The sequence below is a fragment of the Sciurus carolinensis genome, chromosome 14 (assembly GCF_902686445.1).
Source record: "Sciurus carolinensis chromosome 14, mSciCar1.2, whole genome shotgun sequence".
NCBI lineage: Eukaryota > Metazoa > Chordata > Mammalia > Rodentia > Sciuridae > Sciurus > Sciurus carolinensis.
The window spans coordinates 8,703,211-8,726,583 of NC_062226.1; the positions used below are offsets into that span (position 1 = coordinate 8,703,211).

At 50.4% G+C, this 23,373-nt stretch overlaps 1 protein-coding gene across 3 annotated transcripts in view; it reads right to left on the reverse strand.

Annotated features, from left to right (window-relative positions):
* Positions 1–21,180, reverse strand: part of Mvb12b (multivesicular body subunit 12B) — a 159,340-nt gene extending 138,160 nt beyond the window's left edge. The window contains exons 1-2 of one of the 3 annotated variants that reach the window (XM_047524881.1): positions 20,683–21,176; positions 7,471–7,593 (exon numbers count right to left, since the gene is read on the reverse strand). In XM_047524881.1, the coding sequence (XP_047380837.1) occupies positions 7,471–7,593; positions 20,683–20,763 (204 nt within the window). In that variant the 5' untranslated portion in view covers positions 20,764–21,176. Of the gene's footprint in view, positions 1–7,470; positions 7,594–20,216; positions 20,441–20,682 lie in introns of those variants that run through there. The other 2 variants (XM_047524882.1, XM_047524883.1) reach the window with 2 other exon arrangements.
* Positions 21,181–23,373: the final 2,193 nt, after the last annotated feature.

Genomic DNA, 23,373 nt, shown 5'->3' on the forward strand with positions numbered 1-23,373 from the left:
AAATACACACACACACACAATGTCAATATCTATATTGACAACAACAAATGCCGGGAAGATATGGAGAACCTGTATACATCATACTTTACAGCCACATGGGCAACTAGTTTATCATTTAAAAAAAAAACAACTAAACATGCAACTATCATATGATGCAGCAAATGCACTCCTGACCAATTTATTCCAGAGGAATAAAGACAGGTTCACACCAAAGCGTAAAAATGTATTTAGAGCAACTTTATTAATAATTGCTTCAAACTAGAAACAACCAAGATGTCCTTAAGTGGGTGAATGGTTAAGCTAATTATGGTTCATCTGTACCATGGAACAACTTTATCAATAAAAAGGAACCAAGTATTGATACATGCAATAGATTCTCTAGATGACTCTCCAGAGAATTATGCTGAGGTCTTGAAAAACTGCTAATTCCAAAAGGTTATGTATTGTATAATTCCATTTACATAACATTTCTGAAATGACCGAAGTATAGAAAAAAACAGATCAGTGATGATCAGGGTTGCAGAGGAGGTGGGTAGGAGCAGCGTGTAGCTGTAGAGGGGCGATGTGAGGGGTGCTTTTGGTGATGGGACCCATAGGATGGGTTTTTCCCATGACTGTATGAGACTTTGACGTCCAGCTCTGCAGGCCCCTGGAGCGCCATCTCTTCCCAGGTCAGCTCCTCCATCCCTAGAGGCAGTGAGTGAAGCGACTTGCTATCTCCTATCCTGCTGATGACTTTGGCATGCAAACCACCAATCCTATGTCCAAACTCCCTTCAGCTTCCTGCCATCAGGCTCCTGCATTCCAGAACTCTATCTTCTACCCCGTGACAACCTTGGGTCCAGACACCTGACACTAGGGACCACCCTTGCAGCCTGAGCCCACCCAAATCATCCAATCTAGACAGCCCTAGGTCAGCAGGCTCCTCCTGCTTTGCCCGACCCAGGCAAACCACCACAGAGGCTCTTGCCCCTGCTCTCCCTGCCTTCCTCTGCCTCTGTACCACGCTGGTGCTTCCCCATGTGCCCTGCATGTCCCCTCTGGGAACCGAGTAATGAACTGACTCCCCTGATCTATTGGCCACACCACCCCTGACATAAAACAAAATCCTGGGCATACTTGAAGACAGATACATTCTGTATCTTGACTGCCCGATGTCAATGTCCCGGTTGTGGTATTGTACTAGAGTCTGCAAGATGTCACTACTGGGGGAAATGGGTAAAAGCACAGACAGGATTGCTCCGCATTACTCCTTCAAGGTGCATGTAAGTCCACGACTGGCTCAAAACAAAAAGTTGAATTTTTTTTTTAAAACAGATTAAACCAAGCCACTCTTCCTTTCCTTTGATTATGTGAGGCTTTACTGTTAAAAGCCTTTCTAAATAGTGAATAGGACACTTGAGTGACTGGAACCAACTGTATAGTAAGTGCTTATGGGAACTCAATCCTTCGGTCCTCCCTGGCGGCAGGGGAGGCAAGCTGAGAGGAGACCCCTCCTCCACAAGCAGGCAGAGGAAGCACGGTTTCTGGGGGAACCGTCAAGAGGTCAGGCAGAACGTTGGCTCCTGGGCACCCCTGGATGCAGGGCACTGTGCTGAGAGCATGTGCCCCCACCCAGGAACGGCTCTGTCCCCTGGGACCGGACTCAGTGGGACAAAGGGGACTGTGGAGGGAAACCACAGACAGTTAACAGCAGGCTGCTATTCAGGCCACAAGAAGCAAAGGCCCAGAGGCTGGCCGTGAAACCTCTTTCCGTGTTTTCAGTAAATCTCCATATAATGTATTTTCTATCAAAACAAAAAGGAGGAACACCTGGTGCCTTTTACCAAAATGAGCTCTAGTTCTGAAAATAAAGCAACTGGGAGGTGGACTCAAGGTCCTGGCTGCTTTGCAGCGAGGCAGGCCTGGCCAGCAGGCTCTGAGAGACCAGGAGCAAGCTGCTGCCCCTGCTTCTGGCACCTGCTCTGGAGACGGCCACAGCGGAGGGTGACCACCTGGGGCTCTGGCCGGGAGGAACAGGGGTGTCTCCGGTGTCTCCTGCCTGCTCCTGGCCTCCCAGCACGTCAGCCTTCTGGAGATCGCGGGCCAGCAGTGGCCAGTGCTCACATTTCCCACTTGGTCGCTACCATATGCTTCTAGCAAGACATGTGACCATCTTCCGGTGCTCTTCAGGGCCTTTCTTTTAATTCCTTGAGCATCAAACACAAGCACATCTGAACCCGTTTCAACGTTGAGGAGTTGGGTTTGTTTGTTTTCTTTTCCTACTTTGGTCAGAGAAAAACAGCCCTTCTTTGGCAGGTTTAGGGTTTCAAACAGACCCTTCCCTCTGCTCCCTGCATTGTTCCCCACCCAGCCCACTGGCCCAGAGAGGAGTTGATCTGGCCTAGAACCCTGAGGCCCCTGTGGTGGTCTGGATATAAAGTGTCCCTCGAAGGTCTGGTTCCCAGTACAGCAATGTTCAGAAGTGGGATCCGGAGGGCTCTGACCTCCTCCACGGACTAATCCACTGAAGGATTCGATGCTGAGTGGATTATCAGGCGGTGGAACCGCAGGAGGTGGCCTCGCTGGAGGAAGTGGGTCACCGGGGGCATGCCAGCTTTCTCACTCTCTCTCCCTCCCTCCCTCTCTCTCTCTCCCTCCCTCTCTCTCCTTCCTGGCTGCCATCAACTGTGTGGCTTTCTTCCACCACAACATTCTGCTTCAAATCAGGCCCAAAGTGATGGGGCCAGCGGACTGTGGACTGAAACCTCTGAAGCCATGAACCCAAACAAGTCTCTCTCCCTTTTAAGTTGTCTATGGTGGATATTTTGTCACTGCAACGAAAAGCCAACTAACACTGCCCCTCGCATCTCACAGTTCAAGCATTTGAAACTCCAATTATTCAGAAAACTCCTAATACATTTCAGGAGTTATAAATTATGTAGGCCCGACAGTTTCAAGTCATGTTTTATTGCCCAGTTAGTTTAAACACTGTTGGAAGAAAGGCAGAAGGGAGAGGAGGAGGGAGGGAGGGAAAGTGTTGACAACTAGTCCACACGCTGCCTGTGCGATGGTCAGTGCCACCAGAGACAGTGGAGGACAGTGGGCGGGGCTCAACTTGGAACCATCAGGTCCTGACATTCCTCACAGAAAGAGCTGCGTCGATAGGCACAGGTAGTCTTAGGTAAGGACAGCAAAGGAGTTCACGCTCAGAGGGATGTGGGCAAACTCACCTCTGCCTAAGCAGTTGAGCCATTGTTAGATTCTGATGATTTGGAAAATGTTTACAAAACTCCTTGGAAACCAAGTCCCATGGCAACCACCTATACATGAAGGTCAGAGGCTCCTCTTTGGACCAACAGTCTAGCTGTCTAGCTATTAATCACTGTGGGCATATTGTGTGGGATCCTCAGGTGGGTGAATTTTGATTTATAATAAGTCTAATATCTTACAAGTATCCACTGAAGGTTCTGTTGATCTTAAACTGAAGACACAGCTCAACCAACTTGTTTTTGGAGGTCTCCATTTACTAAGGGTCCCTCCCCACAGGCCTGCGTTCATTTATCTCAAGAGGCAGATCCGAGGATGGCTTCCTGGCCCACGGCAGCGGGTGGAGCAAAGGCTAACCAAATATGACCTCCTGGACTCCTGGTCCTGCATCCCCCGGCCCCCCACAACCCTGCTCAACACCAACCCCCTTACGCCACAGGAGAAGGCCGTGAAGCCACGCCATCTCTGGCGCCACCTCCCGCCCGCCTCTGTCCTCCAAGGTCATCCACACTGCTTCTCTCAGAGCCATCTCCCACTCACGTAAGTCCACGCCAGCCCTGCCTCTGAGACGCCTCTGCCCGTCCTCAATCGTGACCATGCATGGGACTCCAACATGGGCCTGCAGGACGCACCGTGTCTCCTGGCTCTGCAGCGTCCCCCTGGCTGAGGCCAGCAGTGCCCAGTCCCTGCTATATGATAAGGACCCCAGACCTCTCTCCAGACCTTGACCTTCTGAACGAGTGCGTCAAACTGATGTGTCCAAAACCGCCCACTTTTCTCCCCCGCACCCCAACCCACGTGGCTATGCCCAACAGAGAACACCCGTGTTCCCCAGCTGCCCGGCTGGGGATCGCTGTGTCACTCTGACCCTTCCCTTTCCTCACCTCCGCGCCCAGCTCCAGCATTCGGAGCGGGTGTACCCGGCTTCCCTCAGACCTGCTTCGCTGCATTCCCACTGTGGGTGCAGGGTGAGGCCCCGGGCTCTCTGCACTAACAGCCTCCAAACTCACCCATGTGCCTCAATATCTATCTCCTCTGTTTTCCCTTCTGTACTTACCTGTGAACTTCTGAAAACACGAATTTGACTAAGAACCTCTTTTCCACTGACCCTCCTTCCAGAATAATAACTAAACTCTACAGTATGGCTCAGAACTCTCAGCTGTAATCTGGCCTCATCTGTCTGTCTTCGTCTCTGACCTTTCACCTCATGGAGCCCAACTCCCCAGAATACTGGACTGTACAGCAGTCGGTGGCCCATATAAACTGTGAAACCAAGTACAGGAACGAAAGAGCAGTGCTAACGGAGAGTCTTCCAAAGAGCTGTGCAAATGGGTCTCAAAGGATGAGTCACGGTTTTACCAAAAAAGTGAGGGAAATGTGGAAAAGCAGCCTCGCAGGCATGATGGTACAGGGCCATCTCGTCACCCAGTGTTGTGACGTTGGTCCAGGCTTTGCACACTCATTCAGAAAGGCAAATGGATGTACGTAAGAGGTGGGACATATGTCACTGGAAATAATGCCCCACAGTGATCCTCACTGAGGTCCAGCACGATGGCCCTTAGACACTGGCAGTCCAGCGCAGCCTGGAATTCAAAGTCTAACCCTGGTGATGGGCTGTAGCACGCAGTGCCTCTCACTGCATTACGATGCTTCCAAAACCTTCCACTCCGTAAGATGAAGCGGCATGCCCTGCCTTTGGCCCATGCCAGGCACCAGCAACAGAGAGCCATGACACCAGGTACTGCGGCGTCCCAGGACCACAAGACCCACCCAACCCCTGAAAGCATAGAACCTCAGCCCCAGTCATTCCCAGATCTGAGAGGGTGGCTGCAGGACACAAAGAGGAGACTATCTCAGAAAAGACCACAGAAATAGGGACAGTATTAGCAAATAGTTCCCAGTCTCCTAACCTAAGAAGCTGCTCTTGACTCAGAGAGAAGCCAAGTCATTAAATTACATTTTTATAAATGCACCTTTGGCATCCAAACCGACTTTAAAGCAGCTGTGCAACTCAGGGCCAGCAGCCATCTGGTGCCTGACCTGCAGGACTGCAGGGTCACTGTGCTCAACGTACCTGTGCATGGGGTTAACCCTGAAGCCCATGCGACAGACAGGGAGGGGTCTCGCCACCATCTGCAGCAGGGCTTCTGCATCCTCTGGACCTCCTCAGCACTCAAACCTTCCTGCAGCACGGCCGCCATAACACACCCGACTTCATACGAAGCTCCAGAGGAGAAGACCGGGGAGGTGCCCTTCTCACCCAGCCCTCCCCTCCATTCCCCCTGAACTTGGGGCCAGACCTCTGGGGAACAAGATGCTTATATGAAACGGGATCGGAACAAAGAGACAACTCCCACCCTCTCCCTGAAAGGGCTGTTAGAGGGAGCCCGAGGACGTCTCCACTCTTGGCCGTGCAGAGGCTGGGTAATTACCAGGCGATCTAGCTCGAGCCCCTTGCCCTGCTCACCTTCCACTAAAATGCATGGTACAGCATGATCATGAAATGTGCTTATTAATTTTACTCATTTGACACTGCGCTCTTCTGCCCTGAGCTAGATGTTAGGAGAAAATGATAGGGATGGATCGTGCTCCTGTCAGGCTCCCCGAGACTTTCAGAAAACCAAACCATCAAAGGCCATCTGCCACCCACTAGCCAAGCACTCGAGATGACCCCAAAGGTGCAAATGGAGTGTTTGAGATGCAGATCCACCAAGGAGCAGCAGCCCAATGGCTCTCCAGGCCCAGGGCTCCTGCGAGGCCTCCCAGGACAGGGACCCTGGAGCCCGGAGCCTGTCCTCCCACACTGCGGGCACTCAGTCTGTCTTGATTCACGACCTAACTCATCCAAAGACACTTTCGCTTCTCAAATCAGGAACATTTTTATTAGCTTTCCCAAGAGTTTTATGGCACAAAGCCATACCTAATGATTCTGTTTTATGGAAAGTTATACATTCCAAGAGGGCTTTGAAGACAGGCAGCAGGTAAAGACTCAAATCTTTGTCAAAAGACGATCCCCTCCTCCTCTTCACTTTTAAAATGTTTAAAAGCTTTCGCACAGTTGGGAGAGTGATGTGGAACATTTTAACAGGCCCCTCTTCCTGCACTCTGCACGCAGACCCACACTGACCAAGCCAGCACAGGCTGCTTGACCCCAGCAGTTCTCAGTTGGGGCTGATTTTGCCCACCCTCCCCTCCTCCTGGGATCGCCTGGAAATCATCTCCACTGAGGGAGGAGGGGCATTGCTACTGGCGTCAATTGGGTGGAGGCCAGGGATGTTCAGCCTCCTGTGAGGCACAGGAAAGCCCCACAGCACAGAGCTGCCAGACTGTCTGGCCTGAAACCTCAACCTCGCCGGGCTGAGAATCCCTGCCTCGGGGCTTCTTCAGGACAGACAACCAGGGTCCTACCTCGCAACGCCAGATGCTAACCTAATCGCTGTGAGGCTTTCTGTGCTGGCTAAGGAGACCTGTACTCCTCTTCTTATATATTCTTGACACACATTTTCAGTGAACAAGAATAAAATGTAAACAAAATGAAAGTAAAAAGACCACCTTATGATATTCACCATTAACCCCCCTCGTGTCTCTCTGCACTTTTTAAGCTCCACCCACATTGGAATCTGTCTACCGAACTAACAGGAGGGCCAGTCCTGACCTGCACACAGCTCAGAGGCCTGGGACAAAGCAAGTGCTCCCCCGAGTGTGGTGCTTGGTCCTGATCAGTCACCCTGTCCACAGACTGGGGCTCTGTCACCTCACTTCTTGGGGCTTGAGTTTTAATTGACAAAATGGAGATAAAACTATGTGTCCTCCCAGACTTTCAGGGACTCGAGAACTGAAAGAGTTCTCAGGTAGGGAATTTCTGTGAACTGCAAAGAGCTACACTGTGTCTGACAACACGTCTGTAGCATTTGTACATGAAATATGACAACTAGAAAACAATGAGCCCAACCCCTTAATTTTACAGAAGGTAAAAATAACCATCACTGAGGTCAAACAACTCAACGGCCAAAGTCAGGATATAGCCCTGGTGGGCTCAGGTCTTCTGACTCCCAACCAGGACATTCCCAAAGCCCTCCCATTGGCAATGGTCTCCCCCTCTGATTAAGTTCCTAGAGGGAAGAAGCACATCTTACACACAGGGTCAGAAGATCTTGGACACAGGAGGTAAATATTTGCTGAATCAGTGAGCAAAGTGTACAAACTAGCGTCTTGACTCACTACATCATAGCCTGCTGGGGCTCGGTTCCGGGAAGCCACCACCCCGACTCCCGTGATGGGGTCCATGGACGTCTCTGGCAAGGCTTCCGAAAGGTCTTTGACTTCAGGCATGGTGGATTGGTCCTGGTTCAGAAAAGGAAAAAGAAAGCACAGAATTCAAACTTAGTATTTAAAGCAAACAATACAAAGTCTCAGCAAACAGAACCAGAATGTGTGGCAACTGTCCTGAGCCATGCACCACACACCTGAGCTGGCTGACCCTTTGCTCAGACCAAGAATTCAGATCACCTCTGGCCTCTGCTCTTCTCAAGTGTGGTTTGAAAACTGAGGTCCCTGCCTGCTCTCAGGAGGCAATTTCGACTTGAACCCAAAAGCGCATCATTCGTAAGTCCACCGTCCAGCTGCCTGATTGCGGAGCAGACACCAACAGCTCCACTGAGGATGGCGCAGGCGCAACTACGTCTAACGACAGCTTCTGTTTCTCTCCCTTGTGCTCCGTCCTTCTGGAGGTGCCGGCTTCCAAGTGTACTGCCTCTACCATGCTGAGGCTGAGCTCTGCAAACACGCAAGGAGCTTTGCAAACACAGAGAAGAAGTGTTCTGGGCATGGGGCAAAGGCAGAGTGTTGAGTTCAGGCTCCATCACTTTCTAGCTGGTGACCTAGGGCAAGAAACCAAACCTCCTGGAGTCTCAATTTACTATAAACAAAGTCATGACACTGACACTCTCAGAACTGGTGCAAGAACTAAGAGCATCGAAGTAAAAGAAGGCCCTGGAGAGGTCCCTGGCCCAGAGTGGGCACTTAGCAAAAAAGCAGATGAGACTGGCAGTATTGAGGCACACAGACCCAGCGGCCAGAAACAAAGGAGGCTCCATCCCCTAGAGGACTGGCAGATCCTTTTGTTTTGTTTAACCCCAGCTCACATGGGTACTTACTCAAAGCTAAACACTGACAATGACCCTGATTCTTGCTGGTGAAAGCGGGGAATGGAATTACTCTGTGCTGCAGACTGCCTCTTGACGGCCCGAGGAGACAGGTGCAGCACGGAGAGCTCTCGCCCAGCAGCACAAGTGGCCTAGCTGTGCACCAGAAAGCAAATAAAGAAGGCAACACCTTTTGTAAATGAACTTAATAAGCACTTTTAAATAAGAAGCAGTGAAAAGAGCAAGTTAAATTCCACCTCCTTCTGTAGCAATTAAACTCCACTGACTACAGGTCTGCCAGATCTCTCAAGGCCAGTTACTGCTTCGAAAGAAAACCAAACACCCTGCCTAAGTAGGCAGGTAGGAGGAGCATTCTTACCTAGCCTAGAATCAGAAAAGGCAGGGCTGAGGAATGTGATTCAATGGTGAAGTGCTTGCCTAGCATGCAGGGGGCCCTGGGTTCCATCCCCAGTACAGCAGCAGGGAAAAGAAAACCAGAAAGAACAGACTGCAGCCTCCTAAATAGGTACAATCAAAATGCTACATGCAAGTCACCCATGCGACCGGTGGAACCCACAAAAGGCTACTTGCCAATGCAATGATAAACTCAGACAGGGCTAGGGCAGGAGTAGAGACCACACCTCATCATTTCCTATTTTCAAATTTTATTTACCAGGCAGGTTTATCTGCGTAAAGCATGAGGGTTAGTGCTTCCTGTATTTATTGAGTGGCTACGCATGCATGTCCGATATAGATTTTGAGTTAAATATCTGTACCTGCCTGACCCTAAGCAAGCACTAATCAAAAAGTCTGCACTCAAAAAATCCTGTCTTACTGGGAACACGAAAACAACATTGCTGCAGTGTGCAAAATATCGGTACCTGCTGTCGGTTACCAAAAGTGCTGTGCAATTAACAACTCATTAACAGAATGGACGAATTCTGCCAGTGCTAAATATCACACTGTGCATTTAATAAAGAACATGCGAGGTGAGTTTTTTTTTTTTTTTTTTTTTTTTTTTTTTTAAGATAGTACTGCCTCTACTATCAGAGTGAGGGAAGGTGAAGGAAAAGGGGGGAAAAAGGAAGAAAAATGGGGCAGGAGGGCCGGAGAAGATAAGCAAAAATAAGAAGCATCGCACGTGCTGGCAGACCCAGTCCGCCTGCTCCGCCACTGATGTCAATCTGCGCTCTGACGCCCACTGCCAACTGCAGAAGGGCGATGCTCCCAGAATGCACCGAGGCGGCCCAGCAGCGGCTTCCAAGATGGCTGCAGGCGGCCTCCAGCTGGGGCAAACAAAGGAGCCTGGGCGTCCGCGCAGAGCTGGTCAGGGCTGGCCAGCCCGCAGGGCCGCAGAGCACAGCGCGGCTCCGCTGCCGCCCCCGCCCTCCACCCTTCCCCCCAGTTGCGGTGCCCTGGGGATCAAGGCAGGCTTTGTGCAACAGAGACAAATGGCCGCTCTGGGTGCGGGGCTGCGGCCCACTCTGAGGTGGAGGCAGCCCACCACAGCCAAGGAGGCTTTTAATGAGAAACGCCCAAGATATCATGGCAGAGGCCATCGCTCAAAGCTGCTTGCCCTGAATTACATATTTTCTGACTGCAAATTACTTTTAACAGCGTCTCCACCGTCACTTCAATTGACCTTCCTAACAAAAGGCCATTTATTAACTAGCACTCCATGCTGCCCAAGCTGCTGAGCCTCCAGCCAGAAGAGACCGTCCGTGCATCCTCAGGCGCCCAGGGTCACAGGCTAGGGTGCAGGCAGGGGGAAGAAGAGGGCGGATGTGAGATTGCACGTGGACTCTGAGTTGGGGGAGGGCAAGGGAGCCCGGTGTTTAAGACCAACATTAACCTGCCTGGCAGGAGGTGGCCCGGGAGAAAACACAAATCCCCAGGCCTACTTGCACCAGCTCCTCATCCGGTGCCATCCTGCCTCCAAATCCTGACCACCAAACACACAAACATACCGCTGCTGGGTTTGTACAGCACTTTGCAAATCTCAAAAAGCTTTCTCAGGCTCCTTTTCAGTTGATGCTCATGTGTACCTGGGAGGTGGCCAAGCCATGTTATCTCCCTATTTTACAGAGAGGAAACATCCTGAATTCTCAGACACTGCTTGCGGCTGGTGGCAGCAGAGACATCGCCTCCCTGGTCTGGTCTGCTTTCCTTTGCACTATGCGCAGAGACCAGCGTCCCTCCCAATTGGAAAAGCAGTTTCAACACTAATTATATTTTAAAATGCCAAAGCTCTTCTTTCTCTGGCCACAGCTCAATAAGTCAAGCAGGGGGGAGAAAAGTACAGAAGGATAAAAGTAACATGGGATTAATTTTCCTCACACCTCAGTTTCAAGATTCAACATTCCCCTCATAAATAATTTACAACAATAAAAATGAGCTAAGGCCATGTTTGTGTAGGATGGAGGTAAATTCAGGCCTAATGAGGGAGATCCAAGCACAGCACAGGAGGGAACAGGTTGATGAACGGCCCGGTGCATGCAGGATCGACAGCACACAGGGGCTCCATTACCAGCCACAAGCTGCACGGCCAACCAGGAGGAGCGGAGCCCACTGGGAAACCTGTGCCATCCAGCTGTGGCTGCAAGGAGGGTCTCTACAGGGAAAGCAAAAGTGGACCCAGTGTTTGGGACAGCAAGACAGCAGAACTTTAGCATTGATCAGATCTGAAACCAAGTCAGTTCTCAACAAAGGCCAAGGAAGGAAGGAAGGTGTAGGGTACTGGAGGGTCATGTCTGCTCCTGGTCACAGTGACGCTGACCTTGAGCTGTCCTCCTAATTTAGCCTAGGGGTCCTCTGGTCTCAACCCCCATCCCACCTCTGCCCTGGATAAGCGTATGGCCTCTGCTAGGTCACTTCCAGGCTGGGGGCTGCAAACCCTGACTCCAGGTAGCTGTTCTGTGTCTGGTCAAGAAGTTCTTCCCCAAGGCGTGCTAGCGTGTGTGTGTTCCTGATCGCAGGCACACATGCACAGGCATGTGTGTGCACAGACACATATGCATGGACTGGGCAAGATGAGGAGGGTTCACCTGAGATTCTGAGCCCTGGCACACTTGCCCAGAGCGCCAAGTTCCACGCATACTGCACGGGGGCCGGGAAGAGCCTGCCGCCCGCTCCCGCCCGCACTGGTGCCGGCACTGCAGCACCCCGCCAATGCTGTCATCCCAGGTTCACAGAGAAATGAACTTTAACTATGAAGCCCCTTCACACAGCCGGCACACTGCTCCCTTGTAGCTGATCAAAGAATTACCACAACAGTGCACTTAATCCCTAAAAGTCAGCAGCGCAGGCTTAACTGATGCTGAACATTGTTTCGGAATCAAAGGCGTGCCTCCCGGCCCCAGTCTGGGAGAAAACTAAGCTACTGTATCACAGCTGAAAACTCAGGGGAACTTTGATATCATCTCTGTTTAATTTCCATGGCCCTAGTGAGCTGGGGTTTATCTCATTTTATCAACTCCAGTACTGAAATCCAAACCCAACTAACAACACGCAGCCCTCTCTCCACCGAGGCCTTCCAGCGGCAGGGTGTGGGCTGTTTAAAGTGCTTTCGGGGGCAATGACTGCAGGGGGCCCCCCTGCCTTCTCAGCCTCCCTGCCGCGCAAGGAAAGCTGGCTCAGAAGCAGGGCCAGCAGCCTGCCAGGGCCGAAGGCATGACCGCACAACTTTTGAGGAGAGCGATTTCAAAGTATTAAGGGGGGAGGTTAAATCGGGCTACTGTAATTGAAATGGCAAAACCGGTGGGTTAATTAAGTCCCTACAGAAGGATGAACTTGTGATCAGCTTGCTTGAAATCCAAAGTCAAGGGCACCAAAGACTTAAACTGTCACCCCCTGCGGGGCTGGGAAGGGAAGGGAATGAAAACTTAACACCTGCCGGGGCTGTCCGGTGAACACTGCAGCCACAGCCTGTGTCTGGGGAGGTTCTCCGCAGTTTCCCAGCTGCAGTGATGGTCTGCAGGAATCCGCGCCACCTCTGGCCTCAGGAATGCTAGCGCCTTTCTCCTGACAGAGTCACAAGCAAGGGACGGGAGGACACAACCTGGTCTCAGAGGTGGCCAGGCTTCACCAATGTACACGGCCACATACACAACCAGGCCACCTCCTTGTGGCAAAGGTGCAAAGACACTCCTCCTCAGGGGGCTGTGGGTGAGAGCAGGCGCCTGCAGCAGCGGGCAAGCACCCAGCACTGCCTGCACTTTGGCCTGGACCGACGACCTCATGACCAGTCAGACGGCAAATCCCTCAGACATACTTTCAGGTGCTGCGGTGGCCGCAGGCCATGGGCTGCTGGAACACTGGGGAACTGGGGAACTGAAGTACATATGGTTTTAGGCTCTCCCAGATCACAAAGAGTCTTCCAGCTAGGAAACTAGCAACTGTGAGCACCCCCCTCACACCCCAGCAATGTTTGTTCTGTTTTTTCTAAGAGAAGAATCTGGTATCTAAACACATCACTTCAATCTGACCTATGTTCAGATTTATATTAACCACCTGACGACCAGAGTCCATAAACTGTGTGGCGGGCCCAGGGCTCAGGTTGCATTGGCCCATACAGGGCAACGCTAGAGACCAGGATTCCCGCTTTAAAAATAACTGTGGGATCAAGTTCTACAGCACTGCCCTGGCCAAAGCCCTGCCCTCCACAGGCCCAACTCCACCCAAGCAAGGGAACACTGCTGGAGGGTGGGCATCCTCTAGCCTACCCCACTTACTCAAGATCACTGCGAATGAGGTTGGCCCTGCCCACGCCCATCAGGTCTGGCCTGGTGATACCACACTGTCCCCTGGATAGCAGGAAAAAGGAAGACCCCAACAGAAGCAGAGGCCCTGCAAATGAAACCATCCTAGGAGGCCCCAAGAGTAATGGTCCCTGGTATATTCGGTACTGTAAGACAAATCACACCCTGGCCTGATAGCCAGTGTCTGCAGAGTAAAAGTTCCATGATGTCAACTCAACTCTAGGCAAATGGGCTCCCAGCCGGAAGCATCAGAACACCTGGCTTCAGGTGAGCTGCACACCAGGCCCTTCTTGACTTTCACTTCAGTCCCAAGCATTTCTTCCCCTGCACTTGGTAGTCTAATCATTCCACCTGAGGACTTCCAAAATAACCTTCACAGCCCAGACTCCACAGCCCTGAGACTCAAGCATGTACCCAGTGTCCCACTGGCTGTCTCCACCTGCACGTCCCACCCACACCTTGGACACAGCTGACCTCCATGCTCACCCCACATTCCCGGTCTCACAGGGCCTGGCACCCAGCAGTCCACAGATGTCTATGGAGAACAGGGATGGAGGACAGAACTGCACTCAGGAGCAGGAGTCATCCACTGTAGCACACCAGAGTCCCCTGGAGAGGCTGTTAAGACAGACACTCCTAAGCCCCACCCCCAGAGACACTGACAGCAGGTCTAGGGGCCCGAGAGGCTGCATTTCTAACAAGCTCCCAGCTGATGCTGAAACAGCTGGTCCATAGTCCAAAATGTAACCCCTGAGAGTGGCACTTTCTAGATGTTCAGTGAATGATGAATGGATAGGACGACCCTGAAGGTGACCTTTCATGGAGCAGTCTCAGAACGAGTCCCCCAGTCTCTCCCTTCTGTCACAAGTCAGCCAAGAGAGCACAATTCCTCCCTACCCACCCACCATTCAAAATCTGGGCCAGCTTCCCTTCTCCCCAGACTCTCACCAACTGCCCAGCCAGACAGGTGCTGTCACTCAGAATCCTGACACCATCCAAGCGTGTGCCTTGGCACATACATGCACTTGTCTACACACCCACACATGTGTACACACACTCAGCCTGGCTTTGGATGGCTACACAACACTTTCCCTAGCAGGACAGAAGTTGTTCAAAGGTGTGCTATGTCTACCACGGTGCCTCACTCACAGTGGACACTCAAGAAATGGATTATGTATGGATTTAAAAAATGAATGAATGAAATTCCTACCCCCTCAAGATTGCCCAAATTCCACTGGATTAAGGAGGACACATGAAGCAGCAGGAGCAATAGTGACAGCAGGGCCAGGCAGAGGAGAGACTGTGGCACTTCCGGGCCTCCCCAGGAGCAGGTCTAACTCAGTGCAGACTACAGGAGGGCCGGCAGGGCCAGGTCTCCAGGCCCCTGGGCCCCACAGACTTTGAAAATCTCTCGCCGCCATATTCCCTACTCCCAGGCTCTGCTTTAACAGGCTGCAGCTGGGCTGAGGCTGGATGGTGCAGCCAAGGAGATGCTCCACAGTGCACAGTGACAGAGACAGAGACAAGGTGTGGAGCTCACAGGCTGCCGGAAAGCCCAAAAGTGAGGGACGGAAGATGAGGGGCCACCTCCTTGGCTTGCTCAGCAGGAGCATGTGAGGGAAGATGGAGGATGCGGAGAGGGGAGAGGTCAGGCCCGCAGGCAGAAGGTGAGCGGCTAGAGAGGCACAGCGGGTGAGCACACGGGGATGCTGGGGACAGCAAGCAGCAGCCAGGCTCCAAAAGAAATGTATGAAATACTGAAAGAAACAAACAACACCAGCAAGACTGCGAAAAAAAAAAAAAAAAAAAAAGAGCCTATTTGCCCCTCTCTGCCATTTCTAAGAGCTGAGCAGAGACGCAGAGCCACAGGTGCCCCAGTGGTCTGAAGGAAGTCACAGGTCTTCCAGCTCAACACTGCCCCACTAAGGCCACTTCCTTCTGACCCCAGGCCTCCTCCCTCTGCTACTAGCCCAGGGGGCAGAATGGCAGGCCAGGCTGGGGAGAGGAGAGGGGCAGGCTCTGTTCAGATGGACCTGCGCTCCAATCATAGCTCTGACACCTACCTATGTCTGTGTGACCCTTGGCACGTGAGCCAAACTGGACTGGAGTTTCTCACCCCCATAAAATAGAACAATAGACAATATGTTCTCAACAGAGCTATAATGTGTAGAAAGCATCTAGAATTTGCAAAAAAGGACACAACCAACAGAGTGAAAAGGCAACCCAAGGAACCAGAGAAAGCATTTGCGAATCGAATGTCTGGTGAGAGATTACTATCCAAATCCATAAAGAAGGCCTACAGCTCAACAATACAAATCAAATTAATTAAAAAATGGGCAAAGGACGGCTAGAAGAAAACACAGGGTCAACACTCCAATAGGTACAGGCATAGAATGCCTCAGTAAGTGTCCTAAAGTTCTAGAAATAAAACCAAGAGTTAATGAAATGACATCAAATTAAAAAGCTTCTGCAGAGCAAAGGAAACAATTCAAAGTGTGAAGAGAGAGTCTACAGAATGGGAGAAAATCTGCCGTCTACCATTCGGACAGAGGATTAATATCCAGAACATATAAAGACTCAAAAAAACAACACCAAATAAACAAATAACTCATTTAATAATTGGGCAAACAAACTAAACACACATTCCTCAAAAGAAGAAATACAAATGGTCAACAAATATATGAAAATTTTGTTCCATATCCTTAATATCCTTATCAATCAAGGAAATGCAAATCAAAACTACACTCAGCCAGGCACAGTAGCACATGCCTGTAATTCCAGAGGCTCAGGAGGCTGAGGCAGGAAGATCTGAAGTTCAAAGCCAGCCTCAGCAACTTAGCAAGGCCCTGAGCAACTTAGTGAGACCCTGTCTCAAAAAAAAACAAAAATAAAAGGGGCTGGGGATGTGGCTCAGTGGTTAAGCATTCCTGGGTTCAATACCCAGAACAAAAACAAAACAAAACAAAAAACAAAAAAACTACACTACTGAGATTTCATCTCACTCCAGTTAAGAATGGCAGCCATCAAGAACACAAATAATTATAAATGCTGGTGAGGGTGTGGGGCATTCAGGAACACTTATACTCTGTTTATGGAATTGTAAATTAGTACGACCACTACAGAGATCAGTATGGAGGTTCCTCAAAAGACCAGGCAGGAAACCAAGCACCATATGACCCAGCTATCCCACTCCTCAGCATTTATAGAAAACAATTAAAATCAGCATACTTCGGCAATACATGCATACCCATGTTTATAACAACACAATTCACAACAGACAAGCTATGGAATCGGCCTAGATACCCATCAATAGAAGAACGGACAAAAAAAAAAGTGACATATTATGCAGTTATAAAGAAGAATGAAATTATGACCTCTGCAGGAAACAGATGAACTGGAGTGGAATAACAGAAAGTCAAGTTTTGTAAGTCCCTCAAAAGATAAGGAATGGATCCACCATACAACCCAGCCATTCCACTCAGTTTTTATCCAAAAGAACCAAAATCATGATTTTCTCTCCTATGTGGAAACTAGAGAGAAGAAAGGAGAAAAGAGGCTCTTCATGCCAACAGAAGGGACGCCAGTTGGACAGAGGATAGGGGAGAAGGAGGAGGGAAGTGAAAGGGGAAGTACTGGGCAAGGAAATCGGCCACATTATGTGACACGCATACGAGGATATCACAATGAATCCCACCATTGTGTAATTAAATGAACCAATTAAAATAGGCAAAGGACTTGAACAAACATTTCCCCAAAAATGACATACGAATGGCCAATTAGCCTATGAAAAACATTCGACATCTCTAGTCATTATGGAAATGCAAGTTAAAACCAATGGGTATCACCTTACACCCCTGAGCATGGCTACTACCAAAAAATAAAGCAAAGTACCCAGAAACAAAGTGCTGGTGAAGCTGTGGAAAAACAGGGAAGCTTGATGTGCTGTTGGTGGGAACATAAAACGCAGCCATCATTTTACGGAAAACAGTCGGCAGTTCCTCAAAAAATTAAAAATAAAATTTCCATATGATCTAGCAATTCCATTTCTACAACCTCAAAAGAATTGAAAGTAGGGTCTCAAAGAGATATTGGAACACCTGTGTTCATAGTCAAATGAGGAAAGCAACTCAGGCACCCACCTGTGGAGGGGTGGAAGAACAAAACCTGGTGGACACACTCAACAGAATATTACTCAGCCTTCAAAAGGAAGGAAAATCAGACCCAAGCTACAGTATGATCAACCTTGGGGATATTCTGCTAAGTGAAACAAGTCAGTCACAAAAAGTGAAATACCGTATGTTCGTGCCTATTTAGCAGGGCACAGAGACAGAAACTCAGGGAGAGAAAGGAGAATGGTGGCTGCCAGGAGCTGGGGGGAGGGAAATGGGGAGTCATTTAGTGGGTACAGAGCTTCAGTTGTGCAAAATGAGAAAGCTCTAGAGATTAGCTGTTCAACAGTGTGAAATGTACACACTGTCACTGATCCATACATTGAAAAATAGCTAAGAACCAAACTTTACAGCACGTGCATTTAACAATTTTCTTAGAAAGTATCCAGAACTGTGGTTTTTCAAATTTCAGCAAGTATAAGTACAACCTGTTAAACATGCAGATTCCACAGCCCCTTCCCCACAGAATCTGATTCAACAGTCTAGGTCTAAAGCCCAGGAATCAGCATTTCCATAAACACCCAGGTACACTTGGCTCATTAAGAACTCATTCATTTCCTTCTTCTGAAGGATAAGGGGATGAGCTTTCCAACATTCTGCTCTGCGGATCGGCATCCGTGCTTTTAAGAAAGTGTGTGTATGTGATATGCACATCTGTACCTACAAAGAGCAAAGAACAACCTCAGGCAGGTCCCAGTCACAGGCAAGGAGGTGACCCTGCAGTCCTCGGGGAGGCTGGAGCTGTAAAGCCCCTGTGTGCAGCCCTGGGCTCCAAGCCCACAGGGCTCTCACATTTCTGCCTGGACAAGCTCCACATCTTGCCAGAGCATGTCAAATAAATCAAACACATGCCCACAGGATGTCCCCAACAAGGGAGGTAATGTCATGCACACACCGCAGTGGCAGAAGGCCAAGGAGGGCCCGGGTCGGGGAAGCACTGGCCAGGAGGGCCTGGGAGAGGGAGGGCAGCCTGGGAGGGGCAGCTCCCTCAAGGAGCCGCTCACTGCCCGACTGGTGAAGGAGGCTCTGCTCACACGGTGACCTCGGGCCGAAGACATCCCAGCCACGAGGTCACGCGCCATCTTCATCATCATGAAGGCACCTTCCACACTTCCCAAGCTCGACTCCAGTACCATCATGACTCTGCAGTGTCGCACGCGGCACAGGGTCCCAGGCCACTCAGGTTCTAAAGCAGCGAGGCCACAGAGCGATAGAGATTAAACTCCGGGCCCCGCCCTTACCTCTTCCAAGGCCCTGAGAGTTCATGTGGCCATGGAGTTTTGTGACACATACAAAGCCAAGGCATTCTTGAACTCTCTTCTGATAGTCCAGTCATCGCCAACAAATTATTTAAGTATCAGACCCACAGAACTGGAAGCTGCTGCTGGATACCATTTAAATTTCATGAGGACCCCTCACCTCTGAAAGGGCCAAGTGCAGGCACATCCATTAGCTCATTCAGACTTCCTGACTAACTACCCCATAGGTAGGTTTTATTTGTAAATCATATTTACAGTTAAGAAAATGGGGATTCAGAAAAGTTCCATGACTTCCCTAGGGTTGCCTAGAGTCCCAGAGAGTCTGAAACACAAACCCAAGTCCAGTGTTGCTCTACTATATCATCAATTCCTACTGATAAGAATGAAACAGTAACCACAAACAGAAAGGCACTCTAAAAATAAATAAATAAGCTTCTCTTTGGATCAGCCCATTAACAAACCCTTAATAATAACCGCCAACTTTTATTGATCACTTGCCACGTGGTAGGTACTGAGCTAAATTTTTCTTGCAATACTTTATAACTCACCTTGATCCTATAAAATTAAGATACAGTCATTAGCTTCATTCTGCAGATGAGGAAACTGAGACTCAGAAAGGCTTATTAATTTGCTCAAAAAACACACAGTAAGTAGGAAGGTCAAGACTTAGGCTGAGGTCTAATTCTAAAGCCCTTGCACTTAACCATGATCCAATATTCTAGAAGTGGAGAAGGCCCACCAGTAGAATGCAGGCAAGGTATGGAAAATGCCTTTAGCCTACATGGGGGACCTAAGGCAAGAAGGAATGAACAAAAAATGTAGATTAGAGAAGATGACTTCAGGTTCTAAGGAACTGGTAATTTCCACATCAACTGCTCTATATGGGTGTTGCCCAGATCCCTGCAGAAACCCCATTTCTCAGAGGCTCCACTTGAATATTCTGAGCATGGCACAATTCCTCAAAGCACCCCACAAGATTTCCAGCAAGAAAGGTGTCACCAGCTCCTGTAACTAACCTTTCGAGTACACTGAGATTTTCAGTTAGTCTGGGTCTGTCAGAGCTTATCTTTTTCTAACTTTTCTATGGCTTTTCTGGTGCAGCTGATAAGATTTGCTAGCCCTGTTAAAATGAGATGAGATCCAGTCAGCTGTCGGGAAATGTACAATGAGATTATACTGAGAAGGAACCACCAGAGACAAAGGCCCCTAAAGAGGAGCTGGCCTGCTGTCTGCTTTTGTGGCTGAAATCCATGGGCCTCTGGTTCTTGGGTGGGGGCAGGGAGCAGAGAAGGGGCAACAGCCATTTGCTTTATGCCCTCCTGTCGTCTTCCTCTGGGCCCTGTTGAACAGGCCGTGGAGGACAGGGGACAGAGGAGCTGCATCTTTAATGGAGAGAGAGATAAGACTGATAATTTAGGAAGAGCTGTGTGCTGGTAACAAAGAGGACAAAGATGATCCTGGGTCTACCTTGTTCCCCATGCCTGTCTCTGAGGCTCTGATGTTCTCTGATCCTGTATCCCAGCCCCTGGTCCTTGTGCCTTGCTTGCACTGAAGCGACCGTGGAGCACTCATCAGCATGCTCACCATCCCTCCTGGATGGGTACTCTGGGTCTGGAGCGACCAAACGGGGCATCTCACCTTGCACACAGGTGCCCTAGGTGTGGGTGTCCACTGTTGCGCTCAGGTCACACAAGCCGACGCCCCAGAATATGCCTGGGGGTCAGGTGCACACTCCTCTGCACCCACGTGACCGCAGAGAGCTGGACCCCCGGCCAGGCGGGTCAAGTGACTGTGCCCAGCTGCCAGGTGGGCCCCTCACCTGCGCCGGGCCTGGGGGCGCTGCTTGCACCCGGTCCCCCAGATCCCTCCCGCCTCCCGCCGCAAGGCCCGGCCGGGGACGCGAAGCCGCGGCGCGCGCTGGGCCCGGCAGAGGCCGCCCGGCCTGTCCCCGCGGCGGGCCGGGCACGGAGCCCGCAGGCCTCGGCGCGGCCCGGCTCCTCCCGCCCGCCCGCCCCTGGGCCCGCGGCCCGCGCCGCCCGCCCGCCCCCGGGCAGGCAGAGCCGGCCGGCCGAGCCTCCGCGGCGCCCGCCCGGCCTCACTTAACTGTTCCCCGCTGGGGCGGCGGCGGCGGCGGCTGCGGCGGCGGCGGGTCCCGGCTCCGTCTCACGCAGAAGCAGCTTCTCATCGCCCGGGCGGCGCGGGAGGGGCCGGGCCCGGGGCCCAGGCGGCGGCAGCCGGCGCCGCAGCTCGAGCGCGAGCCTCACCGGGGGCGCGGCGGCGGCAGGGGCGGGGCGCGGCCTGGCGGCGGCGGCGGCTCCCTCCGCGGGCCGCGGCGGCGGGCCGGGCTCCGGGGGAGGCGCCGGGCGCCCGCGGCTGGCTCGGGCGGGCGGGCGGGGGAGCGGAGCCCAGGCGTCCGGAGCCCGCGCCGCCGCCGCCCACCGCGGCCCGCCTGGGCGCCCCCGAGCTCGGCCGGCCGCCCCGGGCGTCGGCTGCCCGCCCCGCGCCGCGCCTCTCGGGGCCTCGCCCGCTGGACTCGCCTAGGCCTCGCGGCACCTGGAGCGCTCTGCTCGGTCGCGGGTTCCTGGCAGCCCCGGGCCCAGTGGCCTCTTCCAGGGACACCCGCCCACCCAGCCCTTCCGGGCCTCACTGACCCCGGGGAGCCCCTCGGCTCTTCCCACCGCCTCGCTGCCCCAGCGCGAGCGCAGCCTGGCTGGCCTCCTGACCCCGATCTCCCAGCGGTTCTCGGCCTCCCCTGTTTTGGGCAAATGATTTACCCACACAGGCCGAGAGCTAGGTTTGTGAGGCCGGCCTCAAGGAAGCATCTAGAGCAAGAGGTTTAAGCAGGAGTCCTGCCCCTGCAGTACTTGGAGAAAGGTACAAGCCAGAGGATGGAATGGAGCTGGCTGAAGAGGGGGGTCCAGAGCTGAACCCTCTGCTAGAGCGGCTGGAAGGAAAGGCAGGACCAGACCTTTCCCTGCTTAACCAGATATGTCCTACAAAGCCCCAGCCAGCAGCCCCAGGCGGAGAGGTGTGCCATTTCAAAGGGTGCTGGCCAGGAAGCTGGCTCATTTGGAGCAGAGGACCATGCAGGAGTGATCAGCATCAATTTGCTAATGCATTTAGTCTCATTTTCACACATCCTAGGCTCTTCCAAAATAGCTTGATCCTAAAGAGAAGGATGCCAAGCAGAATTGGCTGTCGAGGAAAACATCCTGTGGGGAAGCCACTCAAGTGTATGCATTCCAAGCATCTGTATCACTCAGAAATGCCTCTGGCTCAGATGGTTTTACAGTAAGTTCTATCACACCATCAAGGGACAGACAACCCTTGTGTTATTGAAACTGTTACACAGGGGAGGAGTGGGGAGAAAGAAAAAAGACAAATTTTTTTTTCATTTTCCAGGTTTAGCATAACCCTCATACTGAAATCCAAGAGAGGTAACACCAAAAAGGAGAACTGCTGATAAGTTTAGAACACTACTCCCCGGAGAATTTAATGTGTGCTTATCGAAAAAGGTCTTCTGTAGTCTACTAACTTTAAAAAGTACTGCATGCCACTTGCAGTACCTTTTAGGGAATCACAATAGCTGTTAGTATATTGAGGTCTCTATGAAGTCCTGGAGTAAAGAAACCTGTTTGGTTTGTTTAACCTGTCATTTCCCCAATTCATCTGGGCCAGGACCACCTTTCCAAAGCTCATTGATTAATCTCCAATATATGAATCAACACACTTAAGCATATAGTAGTTGCAAAGCTACTAAATAAAATTTCATCAATTTGAATTCAGTTGGCTTGAAAAACAAATCAAAATCCACCATGATCATGCAATATATATTCCAGAAGTGGAAAGGTAAAACATTAGGGAATCTGTAAATACACTGCATTGTTAAAGGAAAGTAAGTCATGACTTACTACCAACAGAAGATTACTTTATAAGTATTCGCTAAGTCTCAACATCAATGACTTACAAATTTTAAAAAATAGTAAGCTAGGAAGAAAATTTGAACTTCTTAACATGACAAAGTTTTGTATCAGAAGCCATCAACAACACTAAATACCAGTGATTTCCATTTAGAAAGTAAGATGGAAAACATATAAAGGTGAAACCTTAATAGTATTCTCATTTGAACCAGAAACAAAACAAGCATGCCCACTATGATTGTTACAAACTAAAACCAATGCAATAAGATAAGAAAAATGAATAATAGATATGGATACTGGGAAGGAAGAGAACATTTTCATTATTTGCTCATGATTTAAATGTTTCCCTAAGAGTAAAAATCAAGAGAATCCAACTAAAAATATTTCAGACTTGGGTATGAATAACACCAAAATCAATGACTTTTCTAAATGTGAAGGGGGAAACCTTCTTTCCTGAATACAAGGACTTATATTAGAATTTGACTCATGGACTTTTCACCTTCTAGGAGGATGAGTGAGTTTGGAAGACGTGATTAATGAGTTTAGGAGAAGGAATTGGAGACTGAATTCCCTTTGTGAATCTGAATTTGGCTGACTACAAAAGCAAATATTTTTATGTGATTTCACTATTCAATAACTGAACCTGTTTCTGGGAAAGAGAAATACTATTGTTCTGTAATGCCTGCAACTATAAGACTAAATCTATCTACTTTAAGATGAAATATGCAAAGTCTTCTTAGCTGTAGATCAAAAGCTATACTTTCTAAAATCATATTTATCCATAACATAAGTAATATTTTTATTTCCTATCCATCTCTTCTATGCCTCAGTTTGTTCTAAACTTAGAAGGGAAGGAGGTATTACTTGTAGGATTC